General features: G+C 44.6%; 2 protein-coding genes across 3 annotated transcripts in view; one reads left to right on the top strand and one right to left on the bottom strand.

Annotated features, from left to right (window-relative positions):
- LOC102786041 (dachshund homolog 1-like) overlaps positions 1-2859 on the top strand; it is a 19076-nt gene extending 16217 nt beyond the window's left edge. Inside the window, exons 11-12 of one of the 2 annotated variants that reach the window (XM_087847653.1) lie at positions 1878-1937; positions 2321-2859. In XM_087847653.1, coding sequence (XP_087703779.1) covers positions 1878-1937; positions 2321-2358 — 98 coding nt within the window. In that variant the 3' untranslated portion in view covers positions 2359-2859. Of the gene's footprint in view, positions 1-1877; positions 2030-2320 lie in introns of those variants that run through there. The other variant, XM_087847652.1, reaches the window with a different exon arrangement.
- A 5426-nt stretch (positions 2860-8285) lies between these two features.
- ik (IK cytokine) overlaps positions 8286-12500 on the bottom strand; it is a 12575-nt gene continuing 8360 nt past the window's right edge. Inside the window, exons 12-20 of the mRNA XM_087847594.1 lie at positions 10898-11051; positions 10808-10826; positions 10644-10728; positions 9829-9915; positions 9442-9499; positions 9272-9360; positions 9072-9180; positions 8597-8631; positions 8286-8490 (exon numbers count right to left, since the gene is read on the bottom strand). Of these exons, the coding sequence (XP_087703720.1) occupies positions 8463-8490; positions 8597-8631; positions 9072-9180; positions 9272-9360; positions 9442-9499; positions 9829-9915; positions 10644-10728; positions 10808-10826; positions 10898-11051 (664 nt within the window). The 3' untranslated portion in view covers positions 8286-8462. The remainder of the gene's footprint in view (positions 8491-8596; positions 8632-9071; positions 9181-9271; positions 9361-9441; positions 9500-9828; positions 9916-10643; positions 10729-10807; positions 10827-10897; positions 11052-12500) is intronic.

A 12500-nucleotide genomic window follows, 5' to 3' on the forward strand; every position in this document is an offset into this window, starting at 1 on the left:
ACCTGTCATTGGCTGAGCTGTATCTAACCTGTCATTGGCTGAGCTGTATCTAACCTGTGATTGGCTGAGCTGTATCTAACCTGTCATTGGCTGAGCTGTATCTAACCTGTGATTGGCTGAGCTGTATCTAACCTGTCATTGGCTGAGCTGTATCTAACCTGTCATTGGCTGAGCTGTATCTAACCTGTGATTGGCTGAGCTGTATCTAACCTGTGATTGGCTGAGCTGTATCTAACCTGTGATTGGCTGAGCTGTATCTAACCTGTGATTGGCGACATAACGAAGGCTGTCCAAGTTCGTGGACTCCTCCGAATGCAGCTGACAAATGCGTGCTCCTTTTACCTGAATTTGAAGGATGGGTGTGTCCTTCATGGCCCACCATATCCCAGAATTCATAGCGCGGCCCAGCCATCTCCAGTTTCCAACAATGGCGGCAGCTGCTTAGTTGTAATTGATTCCGTGAAGGACTCGATGTTACTCTTCCTGATGATGCTTTAGATGGAGAGACTTTTGAGGGATGGTTGTTATGAGGAAAGCCCAGCAGCACACATCATTGTGTGCCTCCAGTCTTTTACCCAGGCTAATCTGCCATTTTCCCTCCTTGGCGAGGTTTAGGGATTAGAGATCTGATCTGGATTATCATTTTAAAATTTGGGACACATCGTCAGCAGTGGACCTTGGATTCATCAGGTGTTTCGGCCATGATCACTAGAATCCCTCATCCAAGGAGGCCTGACTGCCATAGCTGCCCAAGTGATGTCAGCCCTTTTTAGCCACAGCCAGTGACTGGTCCTCTCAGCAGTGTTAGCTAGCTCTCTTATAGCAGCCGTTGCGCCTGTCCTCTGATCCCAATCTCTCTGAGCAGCTTTGCTGTTGTGCTGCCAACAAAGCCCCTGCATCCCACCTCCACCGGGCGCAGCTTGATCTTCCAGCCTCTGTCCTCTGCCTCAGCTGCCAAGTTGGCATACCACAGCTTCTTACGCTCAAACGCTTCCTCAATTGCTTTCTCCCATGCTACCGTCAGCTCAATGACGTACGCAAGTTTTCGGGAGTTAGACCAAAGGACGAGGTCTGTTCGCAGAGTAGTTGTTACGATCTCTGTGGGAAAAATTAGCCAATTATCCAAGTCCACTGGCATCTACCTGAAAACTGACGCTCCTCTTGGTTTGTGAAAGGTTGAGCGATTTCCTTTTGCGCTCTCAGCTGGACACCCGAGGACCTGGTTGTGTCTCCATGTGTGTCTGCCCTGAGTAAGGCTTACTCGTATTACTTTTTCTGGGTCACAAAATAAACTTTTAACATATTTCCAGGCGAGAATGTAGCTGTGTAAACATCAAATATCTGCTCGGTTTATCAAGACGTCCGACGTTTTCGGAGACGTCTGTTACCCACCAGCTCGATAGCTCGCCGGGAGGTCGCGGGTCACTGAAGCCAAGAACGGCACAACTCCCGGCACATCTCAGGTTAAACGTGATATATAAGTCACTTAGACAACCTAAAATGTTATTGTTGGGCTTTTTGTTTTATTTGTTTGTGAGTAAATCGGTTTGGCTGAGATTAAAGTTATTAGATTAGATTAAACTTTATTAATCCATCGGGTGGTTTTCACACAGCTGAATAAACGTCAAACAGAAAACTGATTAAACAGATGGTCGAGTTTACTCCAGTGTCCTGTTATATGTTAGACAGCGAGGAGCAGACGGACGACTCCACCGAGACAGCGGTGACGCAGATCTGAAGGCGAGACCGTCCAGTTTCAGAGCCGTTTACTTCCGGCCTTCTCGGTCTTCAAAGGCCCACGTAGACCACGAAGGCAGATGCAGCCCAAGAATTTGGACACCCCTCTTGACTTCATGTCCTTGACTTCCTGTTTTCAGATGCTGTGACTCCGGAAAGCGAGCTGGAGAACACCCATCAGGAGAACGCTGCAGCTCACGGTAACGAAGCGCGTCACAGACGCGGCGCCAGCTTCCTCCACACAGACGCCGTAATAACATCCAGAGCTCAGAGACAGGACCACACTCAGTAGTAGTGTGTTAGTGACCACAGGTGTTTCAGCGTCACACTCGTCGCTTCTTCATCTCTGAAATATTTGAATGTTTTTCTCGCTCTGCTGTTTAGACTCAGCTGTGACAGAAACAGACGAATGTTTACGAGCTTCAGTGCGTTTAGGTCAGTTAGGGTGAAGCCGTGATCAGACCTCTGCAGACGCTGATGCTCGTACCTGCAGCTCTGACCTCACCTGGTCAGTGGAAACAGGAAGTGTCACACCGAAGCTGTCTGACACTTCCTGTTTTTTCTTCTTCTCTGTTTTTTGCAGAGCACCGAGTGTTCACCAAACCGCCGCTGCTCTTCTGAGACGCTCGCTGTGACAGAGGAGGAGAAAACGCCACCTGTCTGCTATTGGACGGAGCACAGAGGACACTGTGAAAGGGGCGGGGTTTCAGTGTGATGTCAATAGGTGAAATGTGACCTCACGAGGAAGCTCGGCCCCACGGGATCTGCTCCTGTGACTAATGTGAAAGTGGGTGTGAACTGTTACCTGAAGGGGGCGGAGTCACACCTGGACGTGTTTGATGTTTAGAAAACTGCATTTGACGGTGACACAGGTGTGCTGCGGTCTTAACGAGCTTAACGAGGCGGCCGTCCCACAATGCTCTGATTTACTCGACTGTGTTTTGTTTGCTGTCGTTTGTTTTTGTTTTTTATTAGTAAAAAAACGAGAACGAATCAGTGACGAGTTGCATTCAGAGCCAGGAATGCTGTTTGCTTTGCAAATTTGCATTATAATATTTATTTTTGTTTTTCGTTTTTCCTGCAGTGTATAAAAATTGGTGTATTTCAAAAATAAAACTATGAAGACACTCAAAATAAATTTCCTGTGGTGGGAAACTATTTTGTGCAACTTTTTTGTATTTACAGTTTTGAGGGATAAGCCTCTTAAATTTCTCTAACTAGAAATATATGTTAAAAAAACAAAAACGATTTTCAATTTTTTTGTAGTTTATTGCACTTTTTTGCAATTTATGTAATTACTATGCACTTAATGCAGATATATTATTAAAATTTGGGCTGTAATGGTTGTATTGATGTATAGCAACTTGAAATGCTCCCAAAAATGGCTCCACAGCATGTAAACATATAATATAAGCTCTGGCGGACTTGGTTCTATGGTCGGTCTTAAAGGGTTAAACCTTGCAGAGCTTTTATTTTGAAACATCTTTATGTCGCCTGTAGTTACCTGGTACAGTGTGACTGCTGGCAGTCCTGCAGGTGCAGCACAGCTGGACAGATGTGGACAGACCACTGAGACCTTCAGGTTCAGATGGATGATTACAGATCTTCCTCCACCTGAATCTACCTGTGACCTCCGGAGCCCATCCAGCAAAGAGCCGAGGTCCAACCCGCGTTCTCCTTCATCCCGATGGAAGCACGGTGCTCCTGTCGGGTCAGGGTCAAACTACCATAGCGCTTGAACAACTGGCACAGTTGAAACTTCCAACAGTTCCTGAAAGCATCAGCTCTGTGCTTTCACTGTTATTAGGGTCGTTACGGTAACCAGGCAGGAAACACCTCCGAACCTTCAAACAGAAACAGTAAAAATCACAAACGTGTAAGGAGTGCTTCCTGTAGAGCGCCATCACGCTCTGTCCTCCGTGCTTTGTGTCACGCTGCTGCGACACATCAGTGTTGATGCACCTGTGTGTGAAACAGTGTTACGTGTTTCGTCTACGTGTGGTTTGATGACCGTCCAGATCTTTGCTAACCGGACCTCTGAGTTTAATGTCTCTGCTGTGAAGGTGAGACTGCACTAACGTCCCCACAGTGAGGGGCTCTGACACTTCCTGTGGAAGCACATCTTTCAGTTCAGTTTTATTTACACAGCGCCAAATCACAGCAGCAGTCGTCTCGAGGTGCTTTATACTGTAAGGTCGACCCTACAATCACACATACAGAGAAAACCCAACAATCACCGGCCTGATTACTCTTAAAAAGTAAATTTTTAATGTCAACAAGATTGTTTTGAGCTGGATAAATAAGGATAAACGTCACTGCAGCTTCTCCTGTTACAGGAACGTTGCTGGAGGCTCAGAGTGACCTGATGTCATTAATGAGGGAAACATTTAACATGTTTCACGTGTTATAGACCAACAAGTTATTCATAGCAGGTTAAATACGAGCAATCAGTTCAGGGCACAACATCAGTCGTTCTCACACATGTTCTGTATCATATAAAATAAACTAAATATCTTTGAAACGTATAGAATCTGATCTTTTGTTTGTTTACACAGCACTTTATCAAACTGTTGTCTGCTACAGAGTTACAAGTATTATACTAATAATGTAGCCTCCACCATCTCCTGCTTGCATATATCTGAAAACATCTCAGTGGCAGCCACGAGTGAGCCCTGCACACCTGTGGATGGACGATGCCGTGGACAGTGGGAGGATCCTAAAGCTCTCTGCAGACCACCCTGTGTGATTCTCCACTCGCCGACCAGGAAAGACAAACCGCAGGTCTCAGTTGCAGCACGCCATCCACGTCTGATCTTCAGCAACACTGCCAGAGACTTCCTGTAATCTATTACAGTTGTTAAAGAAACGGTCCAGGATCAGGTCACTCAGGTTGATCCTGTGGGAACAACTTTACATACTGTGTTTTTGAAATATTCATGTTTAATTGTTATTGTTATTTATTTATTGCTATCAAATAAATATCCATGTAATATTGTTCAAAGTTAGCGTCGTGTTCATACATGTTAAAAATGCCTGTAAATCAAATGAGTTCAGTGACAATTACTGTTTGTTTGAATCAATTTATTAATAACATAAAACCTTTAAACTAATGCAACATATAACAATGTAACTAATATATTCAAATAAATACATTTCTTAGTACTAAACACTGTAAAATTGTGTGTGTGTGTGATGGAGGCATGAATTGTGTCATGACATTAACCTGCTGTGTTTGACCCATTTCCACCTTGTTCCCATAGCGACAAAGTGAAATAAATGACGTCCTGATTGGCCGATCAGACGGCAGCTCGGAGGGCGAGGGCTGATTGATCGTTACATTAAAGCTGAATCAAAGTTTGAGATAAACTTGAAATAAAGTCTGAAGTTCTCAGAATAAATCAGGTCATAAAAAAGTTCAATTAAACACAAAGTTCCTCTTTGATGTTCACACAACCACTTCCTGTCAGAGCTGCGGGGGGGCGGAGCTGCGAGGCCTCATTAGCCCCTGGAGAAGCACGCACATCCATATTCATGAGTCCAGCCGTCCATCACACTCTCAGGGTAATTAGCTGCTCTCGTTAGCCTCTCTGATGCTAATCTGGGGACGAACAACAACAACAAACAACAACAAACAAAGAGTTTGATCTCTTAACGAGCTGCTGCGCATAACGAGCTTAACGAGTCCTGTAAAGACGAGGGACGCTTAATGAGATCAACAAAGAAACAAGCTGTTATCACACACACAGCTCAGAGCAGGTCTGACGGTGGTGGGCGGAGCCATCCAAATATCGACAGTATCGATCACAAGTCGGTATCGGATCAATACTAGCCTGGTTAGATCGATCCTTTATTCTGAGTTCTGCTTGTTTGCTCTGCTGTGCTTTCCAGGTCGCTGGACTCGCCGCTCCTGCGTCAGCGGAGAGCAGGCACACTTTGCCCCCCCACCGCCACCCCTTATGTTTCGGTGTTGCGCTGACACGTCACGTGACTTAGACACTTTGGGGGTTGTTAAGTTGTTTACATGTTAATTATATTTTACCAGTTGTTTTTGTTGTTGAGAATTTTAATTGTAATTTGTGTTATAGTTTATCAACAGTATTTGTTTTCATTTGTTTACTGGTTTGCACACTTAAGATTAACAAAAAAAAAGATTGCCACGGCAGACCCGATGGCGTTTTCATGCTTCGCCGCATCATTTATTCCTACAATAATCACGCGGTTGCTGTAACAGCACGTTCAACGGCTCCTGCTGCCAGCTGTGCACATCACCACCAAAAACAACAACAGCACAAGCAGCGCACAGGTTTTAAGCCGGCGAGGCGTCATTGTAGATGCAGTGAAGGTGAGTCCATCTCACCTGCAGCAGCATCACAGACCACGGCCGCCACAATAATAAAGCATTTTTTATTTAATTATAAATGAATTATTTCTCCTAATTATGTGCTGGGTTTTAAGTAATTAATAATACAAAAGGAAAAATCACAAAAAACACTTCAGGTCATGAAAATTAATTGCGATTTAGCAACTCAACGAGGCATCCACCTTAGTATCGGTGATACTGGCCCGTATTTACTTGGTATCGGATCGATACCAACATATGCGGTATGGCACACCACTACTGATGACCTCGCTAAACAGTTCCTGTGGATCTGTGATGTGACCTCTGACCTCTGACACTCAGCAGATGTGGGCTCGTCCAGACTCGAGCGAGCACTCGCCGTCCAACATCTACCACAGCCAATCAGTGTTTGTGATGTCATCATTCCAGTTTACTTACTTTAGCTTCTTAGATTAGCACGTCTAGCGTCAGCACATTTTGTGAGTCTGCCAGCTGTGAGCTCAGAGGACAGATGTGATTTCTATCCTCTGATTGGCTAAAAACAGGTGAAGCTAAAACTACAGTGATGAGTAACAACAACCCGACGACCAGTGTAGGGACTAACGCGTTATTAAGTAACGCGTTACAGTAACTACGTTATTATTGTGGTAACGAGCACGGTAACTAGTTATTATGCCAAAATCAGGAACGCGTTAGTCGTTACTGGGATTTAGATAGGCTCGTTACTCGTTACTTCGTGTGGTGACATTGCGGAGCTTCCACAGATTCAATAACATTAGCAAGTGGTGGAGGCAGCAGGTGGATGAAGGAAAAGGGAGGCAAGAGGAGGAGCAGAGACCCGAGGCGGCCGCTGGTCCGAGAGTGTCAGGTGAACTGAACTTCAGGTAAGAAGTTATAACCTGCAGTCTGTCTGGGTCAGATATGAACCAAGTTTAGGTGGAGTTTATTTTCATTATGCTGACTTTTTCGTACTGATCGGCTTTTCTCTCGTTTGTTTATCGCCCACTTTGCGCCAGAAAGAGGAAACCAGCGGATGTCACGGTAAACAACAGCAGCACGTTTAAGCTTGATCAGCTGTTGTTAGAATTTATTTAATATTAATTAAGTATCAGCTGATGTTTGCTGGAGCCACAGCTGCAAAGCTGCTGGTGATGATGTCGGTTTGGATATGTGGTGAGAGGAAACATGAAGATGAAACCAGGAGATGACAGCTGGTAACTGTGCAGGGGCGGGTCTAGCAAAGTGTTGCCAGGGGTGCAGGTAGGGCATTAACAGGGAGAGGGGGGCACAAAGAAACACTTTTCTTTCTTATTCTCATTTAAAATGTCTAGCTTTTAAAAAATAATTATCTGAATCTTACAACAAAGGATTGATAGATTGATGCATATATACCATCAGAACAGTGAACATCACTGTCACAACAGCGTTTGTTTTCATTCAAAGGCTTTATGATTTTTCCTATAATGGTGGGCCAGTCTCTAGTCAAAATGCCCGGGACGATTTTTTGTCCCCGTCCAGCTCTGTATGCAGCTCATCTGCAGTCTGCTGTTACCTACATCTTCCTATTCAGAAGGCAGAATTTCAGAGTTCTGAGTACAATCGAAAGCACCACGACTGCAGTTTTTGTGTTGGATGTAAAAAGCAAAACCAAAGTTACTTTCCCTAGTAACTAGTTACTCTGAAAGTAACGAGTTACTTGAAGTAACTGAGTTACTTTTGATAGAAGTAACTAGTAATGTAACTAAGTTACTAATTTAAAGTAACTTACCCAACACTGCCGACGACACAGCTTTGAGGACTGAAAGCTTTCTGTGTGACGGCCAGCAGGGGGCGACGCCACTGAGCTTCTTCACTCATTTCTGAATAAAACTGTAAATATTGTTCATCCATAAGAGCTGATTGGTTAACAGGTTGTGACTGATGAGTTGGTAGCCAATGAGAGAGCAGAGTGAAGTTTACTCTGAGCGGCCATCTTTGTCACTCATGTGGGCGTCTATTTTATTCTATTTTACTTTACTTTAGGCCAGATCACGAATATCGTAATCTTCCTGTTCACAGACATCAGTGATACAAACTCAGGTCGTGAGGTCACGACGTCACACGTGTTAAAAATGATACTGGCCCCGCCCACTGCAGCTCCATGGATACAGCTGATCAGCACACCGTCCTCCTGATTGGCCGTCTTCATAGAGAAACCGCCATCACAGCAGATGTTTGGATGTTTTTATTCTCACAAAACAAACTGATCAATAAGAACAGCTAATCAATAACAATACACACGTATCAGGGTCAGTGACCTCTGACCTCTCTGTACATTTACATGTTTCTAAACTAACATGAAGCCGATCGATACACGATCAATTTAGCTGCTCTCTGCGGGGCGTCTTCAGTATTTTGGTCTCTTCACGTCGACCCTGAAAAAATAAATCTTCCATCATTTATGATGTCACACATCAGGTCACTGCTGATTGGCTGACAAAGTGATAAACGAGGAGCTGAGAACAAACAGGAAGTAGTTACCCGTCAGCCTCCATCTTCTTCCTCTTCTCGATGATCTGAAACAAAAACAGCTGCTTCAGCGCCGTGTTTGATTGGTTTACAGCGTGTGTGTGTGTGTCTGTGTGTGTGTGTGTATTTGTGTGTCTGTGTGTGTCTGTGTTCACTCTGCCTGTGTGTGTCTCACACGATCTGATATCGTTGTGTTGGTGTTCCAGGTTCAACATAGCAAGTGACCAATCAGAATGTAGTGATGTCATACTTTTGGGACTTCGGGAAAAACCGCCGTGAAACAAAAACCTGTACTTAAGCTGCGAGGAACCGCCTCTGTGCGCCGATCAACGGACCCTTTAATAAACGGTAACGTGCAACACTGAGTTTCATAAATGCACGAATGGCTCGGCGTGCCAAAGAATGACGTCACAACAATGTGATTGGTTGCAATGTTGAACCTGGAACAACACCAACACGACGATGTCAGATCATCCGTCTCTCTCACCGCGCTGATCTTCTTCCACTGGCGGTCGAGCTCTGCCTTCTCATTGGTCTCTTTGAAACGTCGCGTCTTCCTGCCTTCAGACATCTTGATGCCGTACTGGAAGGCAGCCCTGCAGACACACACACAGTGAATACACACACACAGACACACACAGGACCAGCTGCCTGTCAGTCAGCGCTGAGGGACACAGTAACACGCACTTGGGCAGCGCCTCCTTGTTGTTCATGTAATCTGAGTACTCCTCCTGAGTGTCGAAGTCCCAGCGGCCCAGAGGACCCTTCTTATTGCCCTGGAACACACAGAATAGAAAGATAAGCATCATGTTGCTGTGTGAGGATGAGCTGCAGTGCATGCTGGGAGTCAGAGTTACCTGGTCCATCTTACTGTAGTCCACCTCTTCATCACTGTCCACGGCCAGGTCGTCCATCCTGCACACACAGACACACACAGACGCACACACAGAGCAGGTATGAAGGTTAACTGTGTGTGTGTGTGTGTGCGTGTGTGTCTGTGTGTGTGTGTGTGTCTGTGCGTGTGCCTGTGCGTGTGCGTGTCTGTGTGTGTGTGTCTGTGTGTGTGTCTGTGCCTGTGTGTGTGTGTGTCTGTGCGTGTGTGTCTGTGCGTGTGTGTCTGTGCGTGCGTGTCTGTGTGCGTGTCTGTGTGCGTGTCTGTGTGCGTGTCTGTGTGCGTGTCTGTGTGTGTGTGTGTGTGTGTTTGTCTGTTTGTCTGTGTCTGTGTCTGTGTGTGTCTGTCTTACGTAGCAGGGTAACACTCTGCGTATGAGTTTGATCCTCCAAAAAAATCTCCCAGCTGCTCCTTACTGGAGTCTCTCCTCTGAGAGCCAGTACACACCAGCTAAGGACAAGTACTGCAGTAACACACACACACGCACACACACAGAGTACTGGTGTCGGTACCCTGTATCACTGTACCACATACATGTATCTATATTGTGTATTACTCCCGCTCAGGTGTCACTACTCCCGCTCAGGTGTCACTACTCCCGCTCAGGTGTCACTACTCCCTCTCAGGTGTCACTACTCCCGCTCAGGTGTCACTACTCCCTCTCAGGTGTCACTACTCCCGCTCAGGTGTCACTACTCCCTCTCAGGTGTCACTACTCCCGCTCAGGTGTCACTACTCCCGCTCAGGTGTCACTACTCCCTCTCAGGTGTCACTACTCCCGCTCAGGTGTCACTACTCCCTCTCAGGTGTCACTACTCCCGCTCAGGTGTCACTACTCCCTCTCAGGTGTCACTACTCCCGCTCAGGTGTCACTACTCCCGCTCAGGTGTCACTACTCCCTCTCAGGTGTCACTACTCCCGCTCAGGTGTCACTACTCCCTCTCAGGTGTCATTACTCCCTCTCAGGTGTTGTTACTCCTGCTCCATCCCAGCAGCTGTGACATCACTGGAACACCTGAGCCCCATACAGGTGAGCGAGCACATCACCTGTAACACAACATGAGCACAGACTCTACCTGCGCACAGGTAAACCAGCTCAGACTGAAGCTGGTGTGGTACAGTAAGCCCCACACACTCATACAACAGTCCAATCATAAACAAGGATATGGCTCCTGGCTCTGCCATTGGCTGCCCGCTGCTCCTGCAAACTTCTCATTGATCATCTTGATCTGGTCTCTGACTGATCCTGGACCTGCCACAGACGCATCCATCAGTTATCGGTCAGCTGTCATTGGTCAGAACGATCGTGTGAGTCACAGCGAGGAGCTTACCTGTGTCCACCTCCATCACCTGCAGAGACACACACAGTTAGAACCACACAGGTAAACCAAGCACAAACAAGCCCCGCCCCCCTACATCACCTGGTGCTCGTCGCCTCGCGGTTTCTCGAAGTAGGTGTGTCTGCGGCTCTTGGTGTCGTCGTCACGGTCACGCTCCCGGTCTCTGTCCCGGTGACGCTCTTTCTCTTTGGTGGGTTTGGCGGACGGGATATAGTCCCCGATGTCCTCGAAGATACTGGAACACACACACATTATAAACACACACACTATAAACACACATTATAAACACACACACATTATAAACACACACACTATAAACACACATTATAAACACACACACATTATAAACACACACTATAAACACACACACATTATAAACACACACACATTATAAACACACACACTATAAACACACATTATAAACACACACACATTATAAACACACATTATAAACACACACACATTATAAACACACACACATTATAAACACACACTATAAACACACACACATTATAAACACACACACATTATAAACACACACACTATAAACACACATTATAAACACACACACATTATAAACACACACTATAAACACACACACATTATAAACACACACACATTATAAACACACACACTATAAACACACATTATAAACACACACACATTATAAACACACACTATAAACACACACACATTATAAACACACACTATAAACACACACACATTATAAACACACACACATTATAAACACACACACACTATAAACACACACACATTATAAACACACACTATAAACACACACACACTATAAACACACACTATAAACACACACACACTATAAACACACACACACTATAAACACACACTATAAACACACACACATTATAAACACACACACACTATAAACACACACTATAAACACACACACATTATAAACACACACACACACTATAAACACACACATTATAAACACACACACACATTATAAACACACACACACACACTACAAACACACACTATAAACACACACACATTATAAACACACACACATTATAAACACACACACACACTATAAACACACACACATTATAAACACACACACACACTATAAACACACACATTATAAACACACACACACATTATAAACACACACACATTATAAACACACACACACACACTACAAACACACACTATAAACACACACACATTATAAACACACACACATTATAAACACACACACACACTATAAACACACACTATAAACACACACTATAAACACACACACACTATAAACACACACTATAAACACACATTATAAACACACACTATAAACACACACTATAAACACACACACATTATAAACACACACACATCATAAACACACACACACACTATAAACACACACACATCATAAACACACACACACACTATAAACACACACTATAAACACACACACACTATAAACACACACTATAAACACACACACACTATAAACACACACTATAAACACACACACATTATAAACACACACTATAAACACACACTATAAACACACACTATAAACACACACACATAAACACACACTATAAACACACACACATTATAAACACACACACACACACTATAAACACACACTATAAACACACACTATAAACACACACTATAAACATACACTATAAACACA

This window comes from Neolamprologus brichardi, chromosome 10 (genome assembly GCF_056152115.1).
Source record: "Neolamprologus brichardi isolate AB-2024 chromosome 10, ASM5615211v1, whole genome shotgun sequence".
NCBI lineage: Eukaryota > Metazoa > Chordata > Actinopteri > Cichliformes > Cichlidae > Neolamprologus > Neolamprologus brichardi.